This window comes from Tympanuchus pallidicinctus, unplaced genomic scaffold (genome assembly GCF_026119805.1).
Source record: "Tympanuchus pallidicinctus isolate F22 unplaced genomic scaffold, pur_lepc_1.0 scaffold16, whole genome shotgun sequence".
Classification (NCBI taxonomy): Eukaryota; Metazoa; Chordata; class Aves; order Galliformes; family Phasianidae; genus Tympanuchus; species Tympanuchus pallidicinctus.
This window is the reverse complement of record NW_026294679.1, coordinates 25955844-25977153: the sequence shown is the minus strand read 5'-3', so window position 1 is coordinate 25977153 and position 21310 is coordinate 25955844. Positions and strand designations below refer to the sequence as shown.

Here is a 21310-nt window from a genome sequence, read left to right as displayed (position 1 = left end):
ACGTATGAACGCTAAAGAGCCTTCTGAAGCTGCGAGATGACTAAACTGCCCTGAGGTCTTGCCATGGAGCCTGATGTCGGTTTGGTTTAGAGCTGGATTCACTGCACCCTGCTCAAGGTAACGGAAAATACGGTAGCCACATCTTTTCATGGTGTTCTGCTCAGGTAAAGTCAGAACAAGAAAACATTTCTCAAGAGAGTATGGATTCCTCGGGAAGGCTCTCGGTGTGCCGCACCGCTGCTCCCGCAGATGTCGGCTCTCTCGGCCGCAGGTGGCTGCGGTCAGTGGCTCTGCGCTGCCGGCCGTGCGCCACGCCTGCCGCCGCTCCGGGCGTGTGCCGCGGGCAGCTTGCGGTAAGCTGGGCGGACCGCCGTGAAGCACGCTGCTTATTCTAAAGCCGAGCTGAATGGAGGGACTGAGCAGCTCCCACGGCGAAACCTCCTTAGAGCCGTACTCGGTGAGCGCAAGCTCGTTGAGCGGCCTCGCGGGGCAGCGCCCGGCTCGCCGTGCGGGGGACGCAGGTGAGGAGGGCGGGGAGCGCGGAGCGGGGCGGGGCGGGCGCAGCTGAGCGCGGCGTGGCGGGCGGGCCATGGCGGCGGGGTTGGAGGAGGCCTTCGGCGCGGCGGGGGAATTCGGCGGCGCGCAGCGGCGCCTCACCGCTCTGCTGGTGCTGCTGCAGGTCGGGAGCCGGCGGGTCGGGGCCGCTCTTCCCCCGGGGGGCCCTGCCGCTGCCGGCCGCTCCCTCGGGCCTCCGCGCGGCTTCCGCTTAGCGGAGTTCGTTCGCTTTCCGTTTCCTTATTTGCGCGTATTCGGCTTCCACTTTTTGAAGGGTGTCTCTTCCTGGCCGGGAAGCGAGGCGGGAGCCGTTCGTATCTCCTGCCTAGAGCGCAGCGAGCGGCGGAGCAGCGCGGGCAGAAGGGCGCTAGGTGCCGGATGCTGCCGGCGCCGCGCCCGGGGTTGGCGGGTCCGCGCTTGGGGCTGAGCGCCGCGTGCCGACCGCGGGCTGCGGTGCCGAGTAAACGGAAACTGCTGTCGTGTGTGGGACTCGGCGGAACGGGAACCGTTTTGCTAAGCGGCCGCGTCTCGTTGCCAGGTGTACGTGGCGTGTCAGTCCGTGCTCGTTGTGCTGGTCGGCGCGGTGCCCCAGTACCGCGTGGAGCGAATGGCGCCTGCGGCCGGCGGGGCTCAGCGCGTCCGCTTCATGAGCAACTTCACCTCCATCGTGACCGAGGTGAGCACGGCCGCTCCGCTTTCTCTTTCCTTCGGGCTTTTTGCAGCCAGTGCAGCACTTTGCTGTGCTGTTAAACGTCAGCAGAACCCAGTAGCTCTGCTAGTTTATGCTTATTTTCTATTCTGAAAGTATACAATTAAATTATTAGCTTTGCTTTGCTAATGTAAAACCAATACTAGTTTGCATTAAACTGCGGTGCTGGGTGCTCGGAGCTGGAAGTAAATCTAACTGCTGCACGGATGTAAGGAGCCAGGGGATGTCTGTTACGGTGGTGGCAGTGTGGGCAATGCTTCTGTAGGCAAGCTGCAGTCAATCAGTTCCTTTTATGCAAATAAAATAGATGGACATGGTCTTTTAAACTACAGTTACTTCACTGATGACTGTCAGACTTGGTAAGAAAGGGGCGTTTCAAGTGGCACAGTAAGCAGCACAAGTAACAGTTTGCAAAGGCTGTCTTTTGCCCTGCTCTTTTCCTTGTCATTTGCCACTCTCAGATGCAGAGGTAGATGGGGATCATTCAAATATTTTTGTTCCCGTACTCTGTGCTTGTATGGTGTTAGGAGAGCAGGTCAGAAGATAACTATAGGAAAAGAAAAAATGGCTTTTTAATTTTGAGAACTCGAGTTTTGCAACCGTATCTGGGGCCTGAAAGGTTGCGTTGTGTCTCAGACCAGCCTGGAGCGCTGCAAATGAGAACCAGGAGTTTGCAATTTGTGTGCTGAGGAGCGCTGGCACGGAGGCCTTGCTCCAGCAGTGCTCTGTGCCTCGGAGAGGGCGTGCTGTGATATTTGTTTTCCAAATGAAGTTTCCTGAGGATTTATGCCCAAAACTTACGTTTTCTTCTCTTTCTGAGCAGGTGTAAGCAATGTCTTTGTCTGCCAAAATAGGGTGGAATCTGCTGCCCTGCAAAGTGTGGTAGTAGAAGGTAGCTGCACTGCTGAGTGCTACCATCCCAGAGTATCCACAGCTCCCTCGATGGTCTGAAGTGCTGAAGTGGAGCACGTGGAAGTGAAGTGGTGTCCTGTGAAAGCAGTGAGGTCCTGCTCCTGCCAACCTATGGGGGCTGGTGGGCAGCGGTGGGTGGAGCCGTGTCTCCTCTGCACGCTGCCCCATGTGGGTCAGGACTCACTGGCTGAGAGCACAGGTTGCTTCAGAGCGCCGTGATGAGAAGCTCCTGTAAATTCCTAGTAGTCTGTGGGGATCTGTATGAATCTGAGTCTGGTGCCACAGTGCTGAGGCCGTGGTGTGCAGTGTAGGATTCTGGTCTTAAGTCTTTTCCACAACCCCTTTAATCCTCTTCTCAAAACCAAGAAACAAAATAAAAGAAAAGCAAATGGCATTAGGATCCTTCTTCCTTTCCCGAAAGGAGACGCTGCAGATGTCATTTACACAGTCAGCACGATGCTGTCTTGGTGTGAATTCTCATCCACGTATACCCAAGTAAACTTCCTTGCACATTTCGATCATTTATTTGGGTAGAGCTTTGCATTGAATTAGTTACATTCTTTCCCTGGAAAATCACTTGTGCTGTTCTGATCATGCTTCTTTCCCAACATGATGTGAGCTATGTCTGTAATCCCAGCAGTGCTGCTGTGACCGCAGATCTTGGTGGGCTGGCTGCCCACCTCCTCCTGTCAGGAAATGTTTGGTGCTTTCTGTTTCCAGCACACTGCATGCAGCACACAGTTCTTTTTCTTCCTTTCTGCACAAGCATAATTTTTGCTTATGCTGCCTCAGTTGGGCTTTTGCATGAGATCCATAGTATGTTTTATAAAGAAAAGCATAATTTGTGTCTGACTTCTGTTTGATCATAACCACATGTATGGAGTAAAATACTAAAAACATCACCGAACCATCAGTATTTCTTACAGCTCTTCACCTGGACATCTCAGAATCCTTCTCTTTGACACTTCTGTGTGTGTACCCTGAGGAGCACCAGCCCCAGGAATTGTGGCTGCACAGCAGCAGCTGTCTCAGTATTGTAGTAGTAAACACTCTTAATTCTTGTTAATGAGTTTTATTATCAGTTCACTGAAATAACTGAGGTTGTTCAGTGTTGAGATGGCCAAGCTGTTAAAAACTCAAACTTCCCAAACTTTACAGGTGAGTTACTTTGTCAAATCTTGACAATGCATTAAACTTCACAAATCAGAAGCTGAGATGATGATGATATTTCTAGAGGAGAGAAAGTGAAGGGTTGGGTTACTCATCAAACTTGGAACAAACCTCTAATTGGATATAAAGCAAGCAGTGGGAAATGACCCCGGAAAAGTTTTAGCAGATGTCTTTGTTTTTGAGAAAGCTGGCAATTTGTCATTAATATTTATAATCATAAAGTGATTTTTTTTTTAATTTTTTTTTTTAATAGTGGTATCTAATTGAACAAGAAGCCTACAAAGTGAGCCTTGCATCATCTCTGTTTTTTGCTGGATTGCTTATTGGAAATATCACATTTGGCCCTTTGTCAGATAAACTGGGCAGGAAACCAGTGTATATCTCAGGTAAGGCTTTAAATGTTCTCCTTGAGTGTTCTACTGGATAGCAACATCCCCATTTCTGCCCCACCAGTGATGTGGAATCAGTGATCTATATCAGCATCTCACACAGACTAAAGCAGCACTGAAATGGGCTCCTGTGAGTGTGCTAAGCGTCACAGTGGTCACTGGAGTATCAAGGGCTGATATAAAATAACCTGGTTTTGCTATGACTTGCTATTTGAGCATAGTGCTGCAAGTATTGCCTGACTGTTTTACTGCCTGTAAAAATGTTCTCCTTTTTAGGGGGGAGAGGAGCATCATTTACCTCAGCCTTTTTGGAAAGGATTATTCATAAGCTGGTGCTTTGTTTTCCAGCTGTGCATGCAATGAAAGGGTGTTTGATTTTTTTTTTTAATGATAAGATTGTCTCAAGGAAGTATTAAATTTGTCATTGTGGGGATAGGAGATTAGTGTAATGGTAGTATGGTGTAGTTTCAGAAAGCCAAACATAAGAGTGAAAATACTATATATACTATTCACTACAGCCAGTAACTTGCTGTGCTCCCTGCCTTTCCTCTGAGACCGTGCTGCACAGCATAAGTACTAATCATATTTTCTTCTCTCTCTGCAGGTCTATTTTTTGATATTATTTTTGGGTATGTCACAGCATTAGCTCCAAATTATGGCATATTTGCAGTTTCACGTTTTCTTGTTGGAATTGTGAATGGTGGAATGGCTCTTGTGTCTTTTGTCCTGACACAAGAATATGTAGGAAAATCATTTTGGTCATTTACAGGTGGGATTTGAGAATATTTAATTGTGATTTCTGTGCCGAGTGCTGTTCTGACTACCAGTGCCTTGCTTTGTGCAGGTGTGGGCATTGACAATGTGAAGTTAGTGTGTGGCATGCCAAATGAATACGGTGTGATTCATCTGAATTCTGAGTTTTGTGGGGGTGCTGCCTAAATGAGAAGTACAGGGTTGGGTTTGTTGGATAAATAGCAAAACTGAGGCTTTTAAATAGATATACTGATTGGAAAAAACAACAACAACAACAACCATACCTTTATTTGTGCACTGCAAAACATAATGAAAAAAACAAATATGTTTTGACAGATTCTGCCAACTTCTCAGTGGTACTGTATGGTATCTTGGGAAGAGATTTTTTTTTGAAGTTTCCCTGCCCCACACCACGATGCAGGGATTTTATCTCTGTTTGTTGACCATCCAGTGTTTCTAAATGTCCTTTTTCATATGCAGCTGCCAAGGCGTAAGATAAATGTAACACTTGCATGTTGTACTGTTGTAGAATGGCAGTAGCTCAGACCCAAAAGCCCATTTGGCCAACACAGCAGGGGGAAAAACTGAGTCTAGCTGCTGACTTGCTGTGGCTGTGAGCGTATTTCTCTCTGTTCTCCAGTACTTCACTCTCCTTTTTCTTATTTTTCCTTGGGACTCTTAGGGTTGTAGAAAGCCATGGTGGTTTGGTTATAGCTTTCTGCTTCAGCTGTGGTTTTCAAGTGCTGAATTTTCTTGCCTGGGTTTGCTTGTTTGACTCACATCGTTTCTCTCCCACCCCTCCTTCCCTGTTTCTGTCTCTGCTCTTCCCTGCACTTCCCAGCCTCTCTCCCTGCAGGGCCAGCCTAGACGGACCACCAGGATGCCTGTTTCCTGCTGCTTCTCACTTTTAGGTGCTTTGTTCTAGTCCTGCTCAGCTGTTGGTAAAGAGGTGCTGAACAACTGATCAGGAGCTGCAGGAGAGGAGGCAGCTGGAAGCTGCCCAGCAGTGTTCAAGGAGCTCTGCTAGGTGTTGGCTGTGGGTAGGCTGCGTGTGCAGTAGTTGGGAGCTTGTGGGTTAGTGTGGGACCTCCTGTGTTAGCCTGCAGAGGTTTGTTGGTAGGCTCCTGGAATGGAATTTGACTTTGTATTTCACCATCTTTATATACACCTGTTCATCAGAAGCTTGCTGAAGTTGTAGCTCTGGGCTGCAGCTCTTTATATGCTGAACTTAGTCCTTGTGCTTTTGTAGCTTTCTTACAATGTCTGTTACAGCCCAAGATTACCTTAAACTTAAATAGCTCACAATGCTTCCCTTTCCTATCCCTAAATTTTCTCTTTGGTCTGTGGATTTCTGCTAATCTCTTGGTTTGTCCTGTGTACCATCCTTTGTTTTTGAGGGGGGGACCAGCCCTGCTCACCTTCCCTTGCCCCTGTTGTACAAAGGCCTTCTTCATTAAGACTGTGCAATGCACTGAAGCCAGCTTAAATGCCATAAGGATACGTCCAAAGTTAAGATTTTATTGCTATTTTCTTTAGATTTATCATGGGGTTGAAATTTAGAATTTCTACTTAATTCTTTTTGCCTTGCCAGTGGTGTCTGTAGTCACCTTTCTGTTTGTGTTTCCAGGTTCGTTAACTAATCTGATGTTTGCAGTGGGCATAGCTGTGTATGCTTTACTGGGTTACTGTGTACGAGAGTGGCGCTGCCTGGCATTGGTGTCCAATACTCTGGGAGTCATCTTCTTCCTTCTTTCTTTGTAAGTGACCCATTTGTCTTATAACAGGAAGGAAAAAGAGGCATCTATCTGACAGCTTTTCTTGTCATAATTCAAGAGTGATATAAATAAGGATGATATTTCGGTGTTTTTATGAACCAAGCAAAAGAAAATGATAGTGAAGAAGGAATCAGTTTCAAGTGGAGCAGAAGATCAGGGCTACCCCGAAGCAAAGTCTGCACTGCTGTGCATCTGTGACAGCCAGCACTGTGCAGAGCAGCTGCATGCCAGCTGCCTCATAAAGCCTGATTGCAGAGAGGGCTGCCAGAGGCCGTGCACCGAAACATCAGCCAGGAACACGGCCTGCTGCCAAAGGAGGGTTTCAGTGCTGGAGAAGTTCTGGAAGTGCTCTTGAAGGGTTTGGGGATTGCTTTTTGCAACGTGCGTGAGTGCGAAGGGAGATAACAGAGCACTTGGAACTGCCTTTCTTATCTGGATACACTTTTGATCTGCATGTTTTTCAGATCTGTTTTGGTTCTGTTCCTATCATTATTGTATTTGGTGCTCCTGCCTATTTAGAATTACTGCATAAACACTATTATAAAAACAATTATGGGATTTAAAGGTCTGAAAGTGCTAGCATTGTCTGGTTTGTGTTGGTACAAAATGTGCTTGTAACACACTAAGTGGATATTCCTTGTACATTAGAGCTGTAGAAGAAATGGAAGAATTATTAGTGTAATAGGTTGTATCTAAAGTAATGCGTGGAACTTGTGGCACACAGCATAGAGAGAAAAAAACCTTTTCTGACTTCTATTTTTTTATTAATTAGATAAATCTACTCTTGAAATAAGTTCTGTTTAAGAATGCACAAAAAGTATTTTTCTTGTAGCCTAGGGAAACAAAGCTTCAGGGTGAGGAAAGATGTTGTACACCGTGTTTTTGTCCATGATATTGTGTTTCTGGAGGATATAGAGCCATTTTTCCCAGGTATTAAAAACAAAACAACCCCTGGGATCCTTTGAAATAATCGTTGTACTGAAGGCTGTATATCTCTGCTAGGGGTACGAAATAAAACAGTCCGCTCTTTGCACTGTGACTCTTTCAAAAGCAGCAGTGCATTCTGCAAGCTGAATAAAGCAGGAATTGTGAATTGCAGTTGTAGTAAACAAGGATATTGTGATTGTGTTTGGGAATTTATCTAATATTAGATATCAGTATCTACTGCTAGATTTGGAGGTTGGCTGCCATGCCTGCAGCAGGGGGATTGGAGATTGATGATCTTCAAGTTCCCTTCTAACCCAAGCCATTCTATGATTCTATGAATAGGGCTTTTAAGTTCAGCAGTTAGCATGAGCATGGCATGAAGCTTAGCAGGTAGTCCACAGAGAAGTTTCTTTTCTCTCTGCTTCAACTCAGAGCCTTTCCCATGTCCCAGAAGTTTGAAATAAACATCAGTGAAAACCATGTTTTGTCCTGGCCATTTGAGTAATTGAACATTGAGATGGTCTGTGGTTAATGCCAGTGCAGTTTTCCCAAGGAAGTTAGTTTGGCACAACTCACTTAGTTTGGCACAACTCACAATGTAGCTGTAATCTCAAAGTGCTTGACAAACATTTGCAACCAACCTTCTATGAGGTTAGCTGTACATTACTATTAGAGCACACTAAATTTTATATGCATAACAGTGCAGATAAAACACTGTTCTGTGAATTTTGCATTAATACAGTTATTTTTTTTTGTTTTGGTGATTGATTTGCAGAACAGTAGAATTGATTTTACTGAGGAATGAACTTGTCACCGTTGATTTTTCTTTTTCTTTCCTGTTAGCATGCTTCCAGAGTCACCTCGATGGCTGTACTCCCAAGGGAAAACTGCAGAAGCTGAAGATGTGATGCAATATATTGCCCTTGGTAATGGAAAAGAAAGATTAAATCTGAAATTAAAACCAAGCGCAGGAACTTTGCGGAAGGACGAATCACCCCCTGGTATCCTACACTTAGTAAAACACCCAGTCCTTCGGTGGCGAACCGTCGTCCTCATGTACATCTGGTATGTAGTAATGAGATGCTGTGAATGAGTCAGACGTGAGGAAACTATTAAAATAGTTACCCTTTTCTCTTAAAAATACTGCCCCAAACTAATCATAAATTTGTCAGTTAACAGTTGTAAACAATAAGCGTGGTGTGTTGTGAAGCTTTTCGTTATCATCAAGCATTTCGTTATCATTGCTGTTGGATTTTATTTTCAGTATGTTATGTAGATGCTCCTTCAAGATCTAGTAATAAGAAATCTGCTGAAAACATAGTGTTTACTTTGAAGGGGAAGAGAAGCTGAAGCAGAAGTTGAAAGGATGTGTACTTGAGCCAGTCTTAAGGAGAAAATAGCTTTGTGGATGAGGCAGTCATAGAGATCTGGAGTAAGAATTGGAGTACATGTAAGAAATGAGAGTAAAGCCGACAAGTACATCTCGTAGGTCCATGCTTGCATAGTTACATTTGGTGCTGTTTTAAACAATTGTGCAACTTGGAACAGAAGAATCAGCCCCCAAAGCAGGGAAGAATCAGCTGACTAACCTAGGGAAAAAAACACCAAAAACCAAACTGATAATGTGAGCATTTATTTTGTCCTTTCATACAGTTTACTTAAATAGAAACTATTCTCTCTGCATTTTTTCTCATTTGGGCAAAATAAGAGTTCTCTTAACATACTAACTTAATATAGCTAACCTATAGTTTGGCGTAATTCACCTTTTAATTCTTAATTTTGAAGACTAGTTATGCTTATAATGTGACTTCTGTGATTATTCATAGGTATGTCTGCAGCTTTGTATACTATGGGCTAACTTTAAATGCTGGTGAATTAGGAGGAAATCTTTATTTAAATGTTGCTCTTTATGGTCTTGTGGAAGTTCCGGCCTTTCCACTCTGCATGTTCTTTATTGAGAAATCTTGGTAAGGAAACCTTATTTCCTACTTTTCTGCATGTATTTGTAGACAGCCTAAAAGAGCATTAACGTTTTTCATGGGAAGGTACTTTGTGGTTCCTCTAAACCATTGGGTTCATTGGGGGTTTGGTCAGCTGCAGGGTTTTCTGCAGTTGGTACAGAAATGGGACTTAGAGTTTTCTACCTTTTCCTTTTATAGTTCTGTTCAGCTTTTGAATTATTCAAGGTGTGAGGTTCTTAGTGATTAATGTGACTAAAAACTAAGAGTTTTGATAGTCTTGAGGAAAAAAAAGATGAGTAGCCCAGTTACTTCCATACCTACAGCTTGCATGTACATCTCTCCCATTTTATTCAGGGTGACTTTGATTTTGTACTGCCTGCCAACTGCAACTGAAAAGCACTTTCCAGCATTGTTTGTTTGGGTTGGTGCTTTTCTATCCTGGCTGCTTCTCTTTTATTTTAGAACAATAGGCAGTTGAAATAACCTTTGCTTATTTCTATATGTATACTGTTAGATGGGAAAGCATACCAAGAAGTTTTACTGTGTTTTAACTGCTTGTCTTTATGCCTCGTTCTGTAAGAGAAGCACAGATTAAGAAGAGTTAGCCCTATATATTTTTTAATTCGTATTACTTTAATGTTTGTGTGCGTGCTCTGTGATGTCCTTTTAGTGACAGTGGCAGAGCCCATTGCCTCACTCACTACAGCAAGAACTCGTGCTGTATTTTGTCTTCTCTGAAGTAGATGGATTCTTCTCAAGGCTACAAATCCAATAGCTTAAAAATACATATGTATGTATATGTGTGTGTGTGTGTGTGTATATACATGTATGTATTTGTTTGTGAAATAGGAAGAATTTATAGGAGGTCTTTGGTGCACAGAACTAGGAAGAGTGTAAGATCTGAGGCACTTATGGTAAAATGGTATGAGGCACTGTGGTAATATAGGCGTATAACTGTTAATAATGTTGCTGCATACTTCAGCTGTCATTTTGCTGAGAGAGTCAAAAAACAGTGAAGGACTTTGTTTTCGTCTTCATCTTTGGAACTCTTTTCCTTCTAGGTCTGGAAGGCGTAAAACTATGATGTGGTTTCTGATATTTGCAGGATTTGCCTGTATATTTACCATGTTCTTGCAAAAAAATGCTGGTAGGTATGAAGTGCTGCTTGTCTCTTTATGTTGCTTTGTAGCTTTTATTCAGAACAGAGTATTTCTCGCCCACAGTTAGCAGGATCTGTCAGTTTATACCTCCCTCTCTTTCTGTCTTTTTCTTCCAGGGCCCATCAGGAGCCCAGGGACCATATATATTACTTCTAACCTCTTGTAGGTGCAATTTGTCCCTGACTAGAGCCTGTTGTATGACCACGTTTTTCTGTCTTCCAAAATCTTGGCTTTCAGGTGGTCAGATTGAGCTATCAAGTTCTGTTTCAAGTAATGTTACTGCATTCATTCATCACTATTAATTCATTTATCCTAAAATGCCGCTTTTAATGACAGAACTGCAGGGCTGTAACCTCACTTAGATATTGACAGAGGGAGAGGCACAAAGCAGAATTCAATATTCGTTTTGGTTTCACACAGTGTTTTAAGAAATAGGAACTGAGATTTTCCTGAATTAAAAGTTTAGCTCTTCATTAAAAAATAAATAAATAAATTTCCACATCAAGTGCAGAGGTTTGGTTTTTTTTTTTTGTATCAATATTTACCTTAGCCACTGAAAATGTAGATCTAAATGACGCTGACAAAGAGAAGCATTCACTCAGCATCTGTTTTTCTTGCTTTTGTCGTAGTTGTATTTCAAACCAAGAGCAGCAGTGATGTGATGACAAAGTATGCATCTGTGGGTTGTGTTTATCCTCAGCAGATGTGAATGCTGTCTGGCACCCATTTCAAATTGATCTCAGAAAAGTCTACAAAAGAAAAGCAGTGAGAGAGAAAATATGTTATAATCCTATTTCCCATGTTTGTGTTAATTCACATCCTCAGACACTCCATTGTTTCTGGTACTGAGACCATTTCTTCCTTGTTTGCTGTTTGCACTATAGAAAAAAAATGATGAAAAGCAGTCATCGCTTATCAGGATGGGGCAGTAATTCTTGAAGGGTTGCTAAGTTTCAGGAAAACTCCTTTCTTAAGGGAGTCTACTTGAATGCCATTACAGTGTCTTACTTTGTTTTGTGGTAAAGCTGGTTCTTGGCACAGAGTGCTCTGTGTCACTCAAGCAGAAAGACAGTCAGCTCTGGGAGTGATGACAGTGAGGCACTTCTGTGGATGCAGTGAGGTTTCAATAGAAATGAACATCAGACTGGAAGATGGTGAGGGGATGTAATGCTACTTTCAGAAGTTGTTGTACAACAGGAAGGATCTTTAATTTTGTGCCTGTTTTTGTAGTGAAGTAAACAAAGCGAACTTCTAGCTGGGTAACGTACTTAGATTTACCTGGCTGTACTGAATGTACAGTTGTTACCTCTCGTGATTTTTCAATGATAGCTTTCCACTGAAGGAAGAAAACTTCCAGCTTCTTAAACCTGTTTTTTCCTAGCTTTGGTTGATGTTGGATAGTTCCCTTTTTGCTGAGAACTACCCTTTCTTGGTGGGAACTTTTTTCTGCAGTAAATGTGAAGGTTCCTTTAATTCCTTGCGTGCTGCTTAAGTGAACTTTTTTTCTCATGAAGATGACAGCCAGAAGATGAATCTACATAATGGCACTCCAAATTAGGCTCCTAATGACACTGGTAGCATCAAAGCTAATCACTGCCTAACTCCAGTTCTACAAGCTTTTAAATATCAGCACTGTTCTTGCCATTTTGCCCCATTTTACCATCTTAAGTTCCACAGGTCAATTAATGCAAGAATATATGTAAAATTATACCTCAACAAGAAGTGCAAATGCTTGAATTTAATAAGAACGTACAACTTGGTCTTTTATTAAAGTTCAAAATGGTTGCCCCAGCAGGCAAAATGGTGTGCATGCTATTGTTGCTGGAAGTTCAAGTGAAAGGATATTAAATGAAATGTAATAATAAAGATGCAACTGTTAAAGAAGCTGCACTGAAACACTTGAGTGGACCTAGCAAATTGCTTTTAAATGGTCACCAGAATCCCCACGAGAGCAAGTGCATTCCTGCTTTATGCTGTTACAGATGAAGACAAAATATTGGAATGTTGGTAAATGCACACTCCAAGGCTGAGGAGGAGCAATCACTGTCCGAGCTTACTGACATCAGGAAGCTGATGTGCAGTGTGCTTCTAATCCTGCAGTAATTCCCCAGCAGACAGCCAGCAGCCTCCCCTTTGGGGAGTGAGTGTGGAGAGGAAAGTGCACTTTAAATTCACTCCTGAGCTTCTGAGTGCCAATTTCTCTGTCTAGACAGACTCTTCTGTTTTGCTAATAAGACCAGAACTTCCCAAATGCACTAATGCTCTTCTAATACATATGGATATACAGCATTCAATCTAAGCCCCCTTTGGGAGAGATGCAGTAAGTTTTAAAACACATTTACGAGTCTGTTCTTGATTGCTCCTTATTTGGTTGATGAAAGAAGAGAGAGGTACCCACTTCCTGGTGGCACTTGGCAGACTCACACTTTGCATCTGGTCACTGTGTACCATAATGCAGTTCTGGATTACAGAGAAAAGGGAATAGAATTGGAAATATTGAAAAGCAAAATTACAGAGAAGTAATTGAGAAGCAATGTGACTTCTGCATTACTTAGGTGAAGTGCACCTAATTGGAGCATTTATCCTTCTTCATGCTTAACAGAAATAAATAAATTCCCTGCTCATTAAAAAGAATGGTGCAAATGGAACCATATCCAAAGTCAAAGTAACTGGGATTTGAAAAGATCCACAGCCCGATTAAGTCAATTGAAGGTTAGGTACAAGTAAACCAGGCTGCATTAGCATCCATTCTTCATAATTACAGAGCTGCTGCATCTAAAGGATGCACAGGTTGTCACTGGGGAGCAAATAAGCTTTTGAGATTAATCAAGTTGTACTGTATTAATTTAATAAATTAGTCAGGGAACACTTATTGTCTGCTTGTGCTTGTCAATAGATGCAATTACCTGGCAAGGTTTTCTAACTGCAGAGCTGGAAGCTTTATCGCCTTGTTTCAGAGCTGTAATGATTTTAGCGTTCACTCCCCCCAAAATTGAGGAGACGATCTTGATCTTAAACGTGATTTTATGTATTCATTTTTGTTCTAGCTTTTAGGACAGCTAGGAAGCAACGAGGGGTTCTTATTTGTGTGTGTAGTTGAAGAAACAGATGAAACTTTGTTGTTGTGTGAAAGTCTCTTGAAAAAAGGATAGAATGCTTTCAGCATTGTGTAAAAAGGAAACAGACTACTTACACTTATTGTTTATTTTCTTTTTTCTTGAAAGGTTTGCTCCTCAGTCCCACCTTGTTAGCTTTGTGTGGAAAAATGATGGTCAGCGCTGCTTTCAACATTGCTTATATTTATACATCTGAACTGTACCCAACGGTGCTGAGGTAATCTAAGGGGGCTCGTGGGTCAGCTTTCATGCACCGTGAGCCCAGTTGCTGGTGTAATTATTGTTACCTGAAATATCAGTTGAGTTTTCTTAAATTGAGACGGGTTGCCATGAGAGGGGCTGCTGCTGGCAGCCAGTGCTGTGCGCTAGTGCTCTCTGTAGGGCTGTTTGTGGCGATTTCCACTAGGCTTGAGTCGGAATACCAGTGCAGAACCAGTGCAAAACAACCTTCATGCACTGCAATGCTAGGTGCTGTGTTTCCCATTTATGGTACTCATTTGGGGAGTCAAATTACAGGTTGCAAAAATGAACATAATGATGTGATGGAAGTGTATGGTAACTTAATTACAAATATAGAGTATGCAGTAAGGACTATTTACTGTGTGTCTGTATACTTTAACCTGCAATATAATTATGTTTGTTTACTGCTTAAAAACGCTTTTATGTATTTCTTATTTAATTAAACATTCATAATGCAACTCATTTTAATGTTTCCCACAAGGCAGTGGTATGTTTTACAGCATTTAATTCACAGACAAGTGAGCTGAAGCCTTAGTTGATTTTTCATGGCCCTCACCAACTCCTTGAGGCTGGAAAGGAGAACAGATAACTCCTCATGCTGCTCTCCTCACCTGCCATCAGCTCCACGTGATTTTTTGAGTTGTACCCAAAGTATGTGCCTGGTATTGGAGACGTATTGTGCTAGCTGCTCAAATTCAAACATAACACATTTCAGAAGTTGAATGTTTCTTTGCTCTCAAAACAGAACTGAAACTATGAAGTGGAGTAGGAAGGCATCCTGACTGGTGGATACAGTATTTCAAAAGTATTTATAGGGATCACTTGAATCCAGGAGAAGGGCTCTAGGGAGAGGAACAGGGGAGTGGGGCACTCTCTGGATTGGCATTTTGTTTCTTTTGAGGTTCACAATTTCCTATATGTTAGGGAGGCACAAAAGCCAGGCTGTGAACACAGTTTTTGCAGTAGAATTTGTGAGGGTGGAAGTGAATTGTGAAGTGAAGTGAAAAGTGAAGGCTGTTTGTTGGGGTTTGATATGCAAGTGACAAGCATGCTGCCTGAAATGGGATTTGGTCCAAACTTCCGTGTCCTTCAAGGTCTCTTTCTTGGTGCGTACTTCTTATTTTTTTGGATCCCTGTCCCCTCTGCTTTTCTGGAGTTGAGAATCAAGAGAATCAAATCTGACAAGGTTTTAATGGCTCTATTTTACTGTTTCACTGTGTTCTCATGATTTATGTTATTATCTTCCTAAGCCCCACTAATGTTCAGTGCCAAGTCTGTGACAGCTCATACCTAGCAGGAAATACAGCAGTGCCTTAACATGTTTGAAAATACATGTTTGTCATTAGGAAAGTGGGTTTTTTTTGTTGCTTTTTTTTTTTTTTTTTTGGATTGTTTGTTGTTATTCTTTGTTTTTAGTTGGAACTCTGTTTCATTTGAGAACCTGCACTAATATTCTGGCACAGTAGTAACTGTGTGTCAAGGGTATGGAATGTTAGTGGAGAACGTGCAAGAGTAAGGAGTTTAAAAATCACCAGCTTCCTTTAGTAGATCGTGCTTAATAATGTGACAAACTGCTATATTAGACTGTATGAAAATTCCACATATGTAACAGCTTATACATTTTTAAATGTGTTTTTAATAGCTTTCTGATATTTTAATTAGTTGCAAATATTGAGAAACAGTGATGGGAAAGTGGTTACTTTTAAAGCAAAACATCAGCACCATCTGGTGGCCTTTGTTCAGCTCAGTAGTGATCCTGGCTTCCATCCAGCAGGAGCTTTCCCTGTGCTGAGAGGAGTCCCATTTCAAAGGCAGCAGAGGGAAGGCGGGAGAAGCTGTTGGGTTTTTTATGTGTGTTTTTTTTTTCTTCCAATTGGATGTTCTGTAGAGCTGTTCAATGTTTTCAGTAGTGCTTCTCCTTATTTGAACCTACGTATTACCCTGAGCATGAGCACTGTGCAAAGCATGCTTATTTTTTCATGAAAATGAGTACATGGAGGAATGAGCAACATAACTCATGCTAGAAAAGAAGTGCTGTGTGCTGCAGTGTATACAAGCTTTCAGCTTTTTTTTTTCCTTCTTAATGCGTCTTTAAAATACGTTTTGGGAAACAAAAATTTAAATAAGCACATCTTGAGTGCTTCCTCACAGCTCCTGAGCAGCAGTGTCTCCCTCCTCCTGGTTACCCAAACGTTCTTCTGCACAACCCACGCTATGCTGAATTCTGAATTAATTATATTCTGAAGTCTGAACTGCATTCCTTTTGCATTGGAATTAAAATATTTTGCATTTACAATCACATTTTTGCCATATTTCCTCTCTGTCAGAAAAAAGCTGGCAAACCTCTGGATGTTGACAGGCATAGGGTTTGTGGTCAGGGTGCTTCTAAATGAATGGTTCATGTACAAACAGGTGCCTCTCATCTCTTGAGGGATTGTGACAGAGGGGAGGTGATTGGCTTTCTCTTATGGGGTTTGGATCGATGTTGCTTTAAAGAGAGGAAGTACGGGTTGCTATCGTCCTTTTCCCAAGAGGACGTGTGAAAGAATAGGCTGCTTTGTCTGTTTATTTTTACACCAAAGTCGCTGGCTTCTCATCAGCTGCTTCCATCATCTGTTTCCCTTAACCCGTGCAAAGGGCCATGAGGAAGGGAGGTGAATGTGGGTGGTTCTGGCATACTGGTGACCCATGTCACCCCGTGGCTTGTCCTCTTTTATCCTGTCACTGCCTTCCTGTGTTTGGATAAGGAAAACAGGCTGAGGGGGAGCAGCTCTGCTCAGTAATTCAGGGTGATGATGAATGAGAGGAAGAAGCTGGAGATGTGGGAAGGGGAGCAGCTGTGAGGTGGTTCTTGCTGCCCAGCTTGTGAGCAGTGCCAGTGTTGGTCTCTGAAGGAACTGATAGTGTTTGTAGGAGTCATATGGAGATGGAAAGAATTTTGCATTTGTTCAGGAAATGAAAGACAATGGGGATTTCTGCACCTTTCTTTGAAGAGGATCCTGCTGCTCTAACTCCTGCTTTGTTTACTGTTCAGGTTAGGTGAGGTCGATTTAAATTTGTCTGAAAACTGAGGGTGTGAGGAATTCAGCAGTGCCTGGGGCCCCATCTGGCCATAAGCTTTCAAGCCTCACACTAACAGACAGCTACTTTCTGTTTGGAGATCAGCACTGACTTTTCATCTGAGTAACCTGAGATGGCACAAGGGACAGGAGGCACCATTTGGGTTGTTCTCTCTGAAGATCAAGCCAGGTTGTGAAATCATTCCCTATCCAGCGCAGGGACATCCAGTTTTGTTGCCCTACATGGCTGTGTCTTAGCTTCAGTTGGATGAGTGTCTGGTTTGGCTCTAGGAGAAAAAAACAGTGCTGGTAACACACTGATGTTTATAGCTGCTGCTAAGCAGAGTTGTACGGAGCCAAGGCCTTTCTCAGCAATGAGCCCAACTGGCCAAAGGCATATTCCATACCATAGAACATCAAGTGGAAGGTGTTCTAAGTGGGGGTGGGAGTTCATCACTCTCTTTCATTGCCTGGGGGCACTAGCTGGGAATTGGTTATGGAGTGGTCAGCAATTGCTTGTGCGTCACTTGTTATATACATATGTATATTTGTCGTAACTATTATCTTTTTCCCTATCTTTGTAGATAGTTTTATCTTAACCCGCGAGTTCTGCTTTTGTTTCTTTTCCTTTCAATTCCCATCCCACAGAGAAGGGGGAGGAAACATCTTTTTTTTCTTTATTTTTTCTTCTGTTTGATGAAGACAATTGGTAACAAAAACAAACCATGTAAGCTGTTTCTAACAGTGCCACCACACGCTGCAGCTGTATATTCTGAAATTTTGTATTTTTCTGCCTTTGTTTAAAACAGAAATGCTGGCCTGGGGGTCTGTTCCATGTCTTGCAGATTTGGGGGCATTTTGGCTCCATTTGTGCCAACTATGGTAAGAGCAGATCTTTTTTACTTTTTAAGCAACAGATGTATTAAAGTCTCTGAAGGGCATTTTAGTGATTGTGATACCACACATGCCTATCTTGCTTGAAAAAGATGATTTCAAGAAAAATTAAATTCCCTTCAGTCAGTTTCCAGAATAAATGAACAAAATGTCTATATGTGGCTAGTATTGTATCCTTTCGGGAAAGAATCTGCAGTTTCTGTGTTGTGCTCTGTGTTAGTGAATTGGTTTTCATGCAGTATGGTACAAAGGCCCGCTCTTTATCTGACTACTTATAGCACGTAAGCAATTAAATTTCTCAAATGAAGGAGTTGTAGCCTTTCAGTTTTGTCTGAAGTTCACGTAGCTCATGTATTTTAAGAGCAACAAGCAGTGTTACTTTTTGCTATGGATTTGTAATTTCAGAAGTCTCTTAGTCCTTCTGTACCGTTCGTGGTGTTTGGAATCAGTGGGCTGTCTGCAGGATTCCTGACCTTCCTCCTCCCAGAGACACTAAATAAGCCAATTGCAGAGAGCATTGAAGAGCTCCAGAGTCCCAAATACAGAGTGCTTAAAGACGAGAAGGCAGAGTAATTTTTCTTTTTATTGTTGCTTTTCATTATTGTTCCTTTATCTTTTGTGAGCCATGATATGATATAGCGCATGTTGCTTAGACTGTGCATGGCTGGACGTGTGCATGAACTTCTTAAAGCCATCCTTCTCTTGCATTACGTGGAGATAAAATTCATTCACTCTTAGAGATGAAAAGACTTGATGATTTCACCTGTGTGTATTAAATTTTATATAAGTCAATATTCTGCTTGCTTAAAGGGAACGAATCTTAGGAAGGCAATGTAAAATAATGGGGACATGACTTTCAATACCATGCCTGTACTTTTACAGCAAAACTGTGAGGCGTATTCTTTTAGCATGGTGGGATGGTGCCTTTTCCTCTGCTGTGTTTTACAGCGAGATATAATGTAAAATGAACAGATATTTGAGGAAATGTTTAATTCCTTATTGATCCCCTGAGTTAGAGCAACTTAAAGTGTTCTCCTGCTGTAGAAACAAACTAAGTAATAAGACTTAAGGAAAATGAGTTTTTTTTGTTTCAATATGTTAGAGTGGAAGTAGCTAGAATATAGAGTACCTGTAGAGTAGAAAATGTGATGGGTATCTAACATGTTTGAGAAAAGCTGGGTTTTTGGGGTTTTTTTGCAAGAATAAAAAGATTTCCTGTAACAAAGACATTGTTAACTTAGATCTAAGCAGCTTAACACAGCTATGAAATAATAGATGTTTTAATTTATATTTTTCTTTGTGCCAGCTTGTTAATTATCTGGTTATTATTGTATTTAATGAGTTCAATCTTACTACCCACTACCCACAATCCAGCTTAATACATAGCATTTCAGTTGAAATGGGAAAGAAAAGAATTTCTATTATTTGTGAATATCATTTTGCTACCTAATAGCTTTTTTTTTTTAAATAAGCACATTTTGTTTTTCACGTTTAATGTCAGCATAAAAAATTGGACAAGAGAAATAAGACACGTATGCTGTTTTTCAATAATTATTTTTCCTGTGACAGGCGAACCAGCTAGAGGAAAACACGTAGTCTTCAGAAGTTCTTTCTGTAGTGAAAAATGAAGCCTCCATTGAGAAGGTGCCGCAACAGCTGAAGGGCAGAGGCTGGTTGTATGTATCTGAGCAGGAGTGTTGGAGCACTGATGTATAATGCTGTTTGTAGCACACTGAACAGTTCTATGCGGAGGCAATCTGGGAAGATGGAAAAAGCTGATCAAAGCTTGAGAAGGAAGAGGTGACAAATCTGTGCATTAATGTAAAGACGTAACAGAACCATGCTTCAGATGTTTGGACTTCTCTGTGACTTCTAAAACTGAAGTATTCAATTAATTCATATTACAGAATATAATTGCTAGCTTCAGATTAAGCTGTAACGCTGCAATTGAATTGAATCAATACGTATGGTGTCCAAGTTAGGTGGCATTATATATTCACACAAGCTGCAGTTGTGGAAAGTACATGTGCTCTGTATATGCTAATTTTCTCTGCAGATTTATTTGCCTTTAACTTACAGAATATTTCATGGTGTGAAGAGACCAAAGATTTTCATGTGTTGTTGGTCTTGGTACGTCCAGCATGAGAAGCTTGAACAAGAGAGTAAATGAATTTTCTTCTGGGAAGAATTTTCTTATATGGTTGAGCATGAAAAGGCACGTGAAATTACAACAAGACAGCATGGGAAAAGTGATATCAAACCTTTAAGGGGAAGAACAAGTACATTTAAAGGAGAGGATGAGTAGTCTTTTAGTCAAAGGTTATTTGGTTTAGCTGTACATGTTGAACTGGAGATGATCAAATGTGTCATATATTGTATAATACATATAACCCAATAAATTTCCCATATGGACTGGATGCTCTCCAACACTTAGGTAATGTTGACATAAGGGCAGACTGTGTGTGCATTTATTTTCTGGGGCTGAAACTTGATGGCAAACAACCTACAGAATGTGCTGCAAACCTTCATCTTCTGGTTGACTTACTCAACATTTTTGTGACGTGTTACTATGAGAATTAGAACTGAGTTTGTGAAAATTGTTCTGAATAATATTAATGCCTTCTGTTGTGGTAACATTTATAACCATAGCGACTAATTATACTTCTTTAAAGGATAATTGATTCAGCAGGGATATGATGAAAAAAAAAGCAAGCAAAAACAAACAAACAAAAAAAACCAGCTTCTGACATTCTGAATTACAATAAATAAAATTTATTATGAAATAGAACATTATTAAGTTGTATTCCCAAGGCTGGAACAGGAGGATCATGGGGGATCATCTGGAAGGAATCATTACCTTCATGCCATGTTAAAAGGATCAGCCTATACTGGAGCATTTTTTTGCATCCTGTGAAAAAAGAAAACCAAACAAAAAAAAAGCCCAACAACCAGGAAACAATGTTTGTTTGCATTTTGAACATTCTTATTTCTGCTTTATTTGATCCAGAATTAAAGATTTATTTGCTCGAGGTGACTTGTGTGAATGTGGTGGGTTGGTGACCAGGAAGCTGTGCGTCTCAAAAAGAAGTTAATGATCTTTCCAGCAGCTGTGATGTGGTCTCATCTGTGCACAGTACTTGCAGTTGTTGTGTGTAGGCCGCTGGGGCAGCTGGGTGGTACTTTGTCTTTTACATCCAAAAGAGGATATGAAGGGAAACATCATCTCCCTTTTTTGCTGCTTATCCGTTCAGTTCAATTTAACAACTGGTTTACATTCTGAAGCTTAGTTTATTTATCTTTGCCGCATTTTGCTATTGCTGGATAAAAAGATGCTGTTGGCATGGAGGATGTTGTGGAGAATTTTTTCCATTTGAATGTTTAGAAACAGAAATGTTTTTATAGGTTTATTAAATGGAATTTCAGTTGGACTAACATGGTTGGTGCATTATGTCTTACAGGGCACTAAAGAAACCAACTGTTTCTTATCATTACTGTGTATGTCACAGACAATCAGGAAAGGCAGCCTTTTTTGTCAAATAACTGTTTGGGTTTTTTAGTAGATATTTTTAAAGCTTGTTGCCTTGCAGAATTAGAAATTCTTCATTTAGAACAAATTTTTCCCATTATTTCTAATGAAGACAAAGCAGGTTTGGGGAGGAATGCCCTAATAAATTCTTTACTCAGTGTGGG

General features: G+C 41.6%; 1 protein-coding gene across 6 annotated transcripts; it reads left to right on the top strand.

Annotated features, from left to right (window-relative positions):
- Window positions 1–24: 24 nt before the first annotated feature.
- On the top strand, window positions 25–20649 carry LOC128078114 (solute carrier family 22 member 15-like). 6 transcript variants are annotated; one of them, XM_052678035.1, is made up of 12 exons: window positions 25–521; window positions 1094–1231; window positions 3600–3732; window positions 4340–4504; window positions 6116–6245; window positions 8034–8255; window positions 9017–9157; window positions 10213–10298; window positions 13536–13644; window positions 17536–17608; window positions 18026–18184; window positions 19190–20649. In XM_052678035.1, exons 2-12 carry the CDS (start codon window positions 1163–1165, stop codon window positions 19214–19216), a joined length of 1314 nt encoding a protein of 437 aa, XP_052533995.1. In that variant the 5' UTR covers window positions 25–521; window positions 1094–1162; the 3' UTR covers window positions 19217–20649. The 6 variants fall into 6 exon arrangements, with proteins under 6 accessions (XP_052533995.1, XP_052533993.1, XP_052533994.1 ...); XM_052678033.1 differs by lacking the exon at window positions 25–521 and adding an exon at window positions 566–679; XM_052678034.1 differs by lacking the exon at window positions 25–521 and adding an exon at window positions 566–679 and having other exon boundaries at window positions 18026–18189.
- Window positions 20650–21310: the final 661 nt, after the last annotated feature.

Excerpts from the sequence above, each read along its gene's own strand:
- LOC128078114 (XM_052678033.1), top strand. The coding sequence starts at position 590 with ATGGCGGCGGGGTTGGAGGAGGCCTTCGGCGCGGCGGGGGAATTCGGC. Across the intron at positions 4,505-6,115 it reads ATCATTTTGGTCATTTACAG|GTTCGTTAACTAATCTGATG; the intron begins GTGGGATTTGAG and ends TTGTGTTTCCAG. Across the intron at positions 18,185-19,189 it reads GAGTGCTTAAAGACGAGAAG|GCGAACCAGCTAGAGGAAAA; the intron begins GCAGAGTAATTT and ends TTCCTGTGACAG.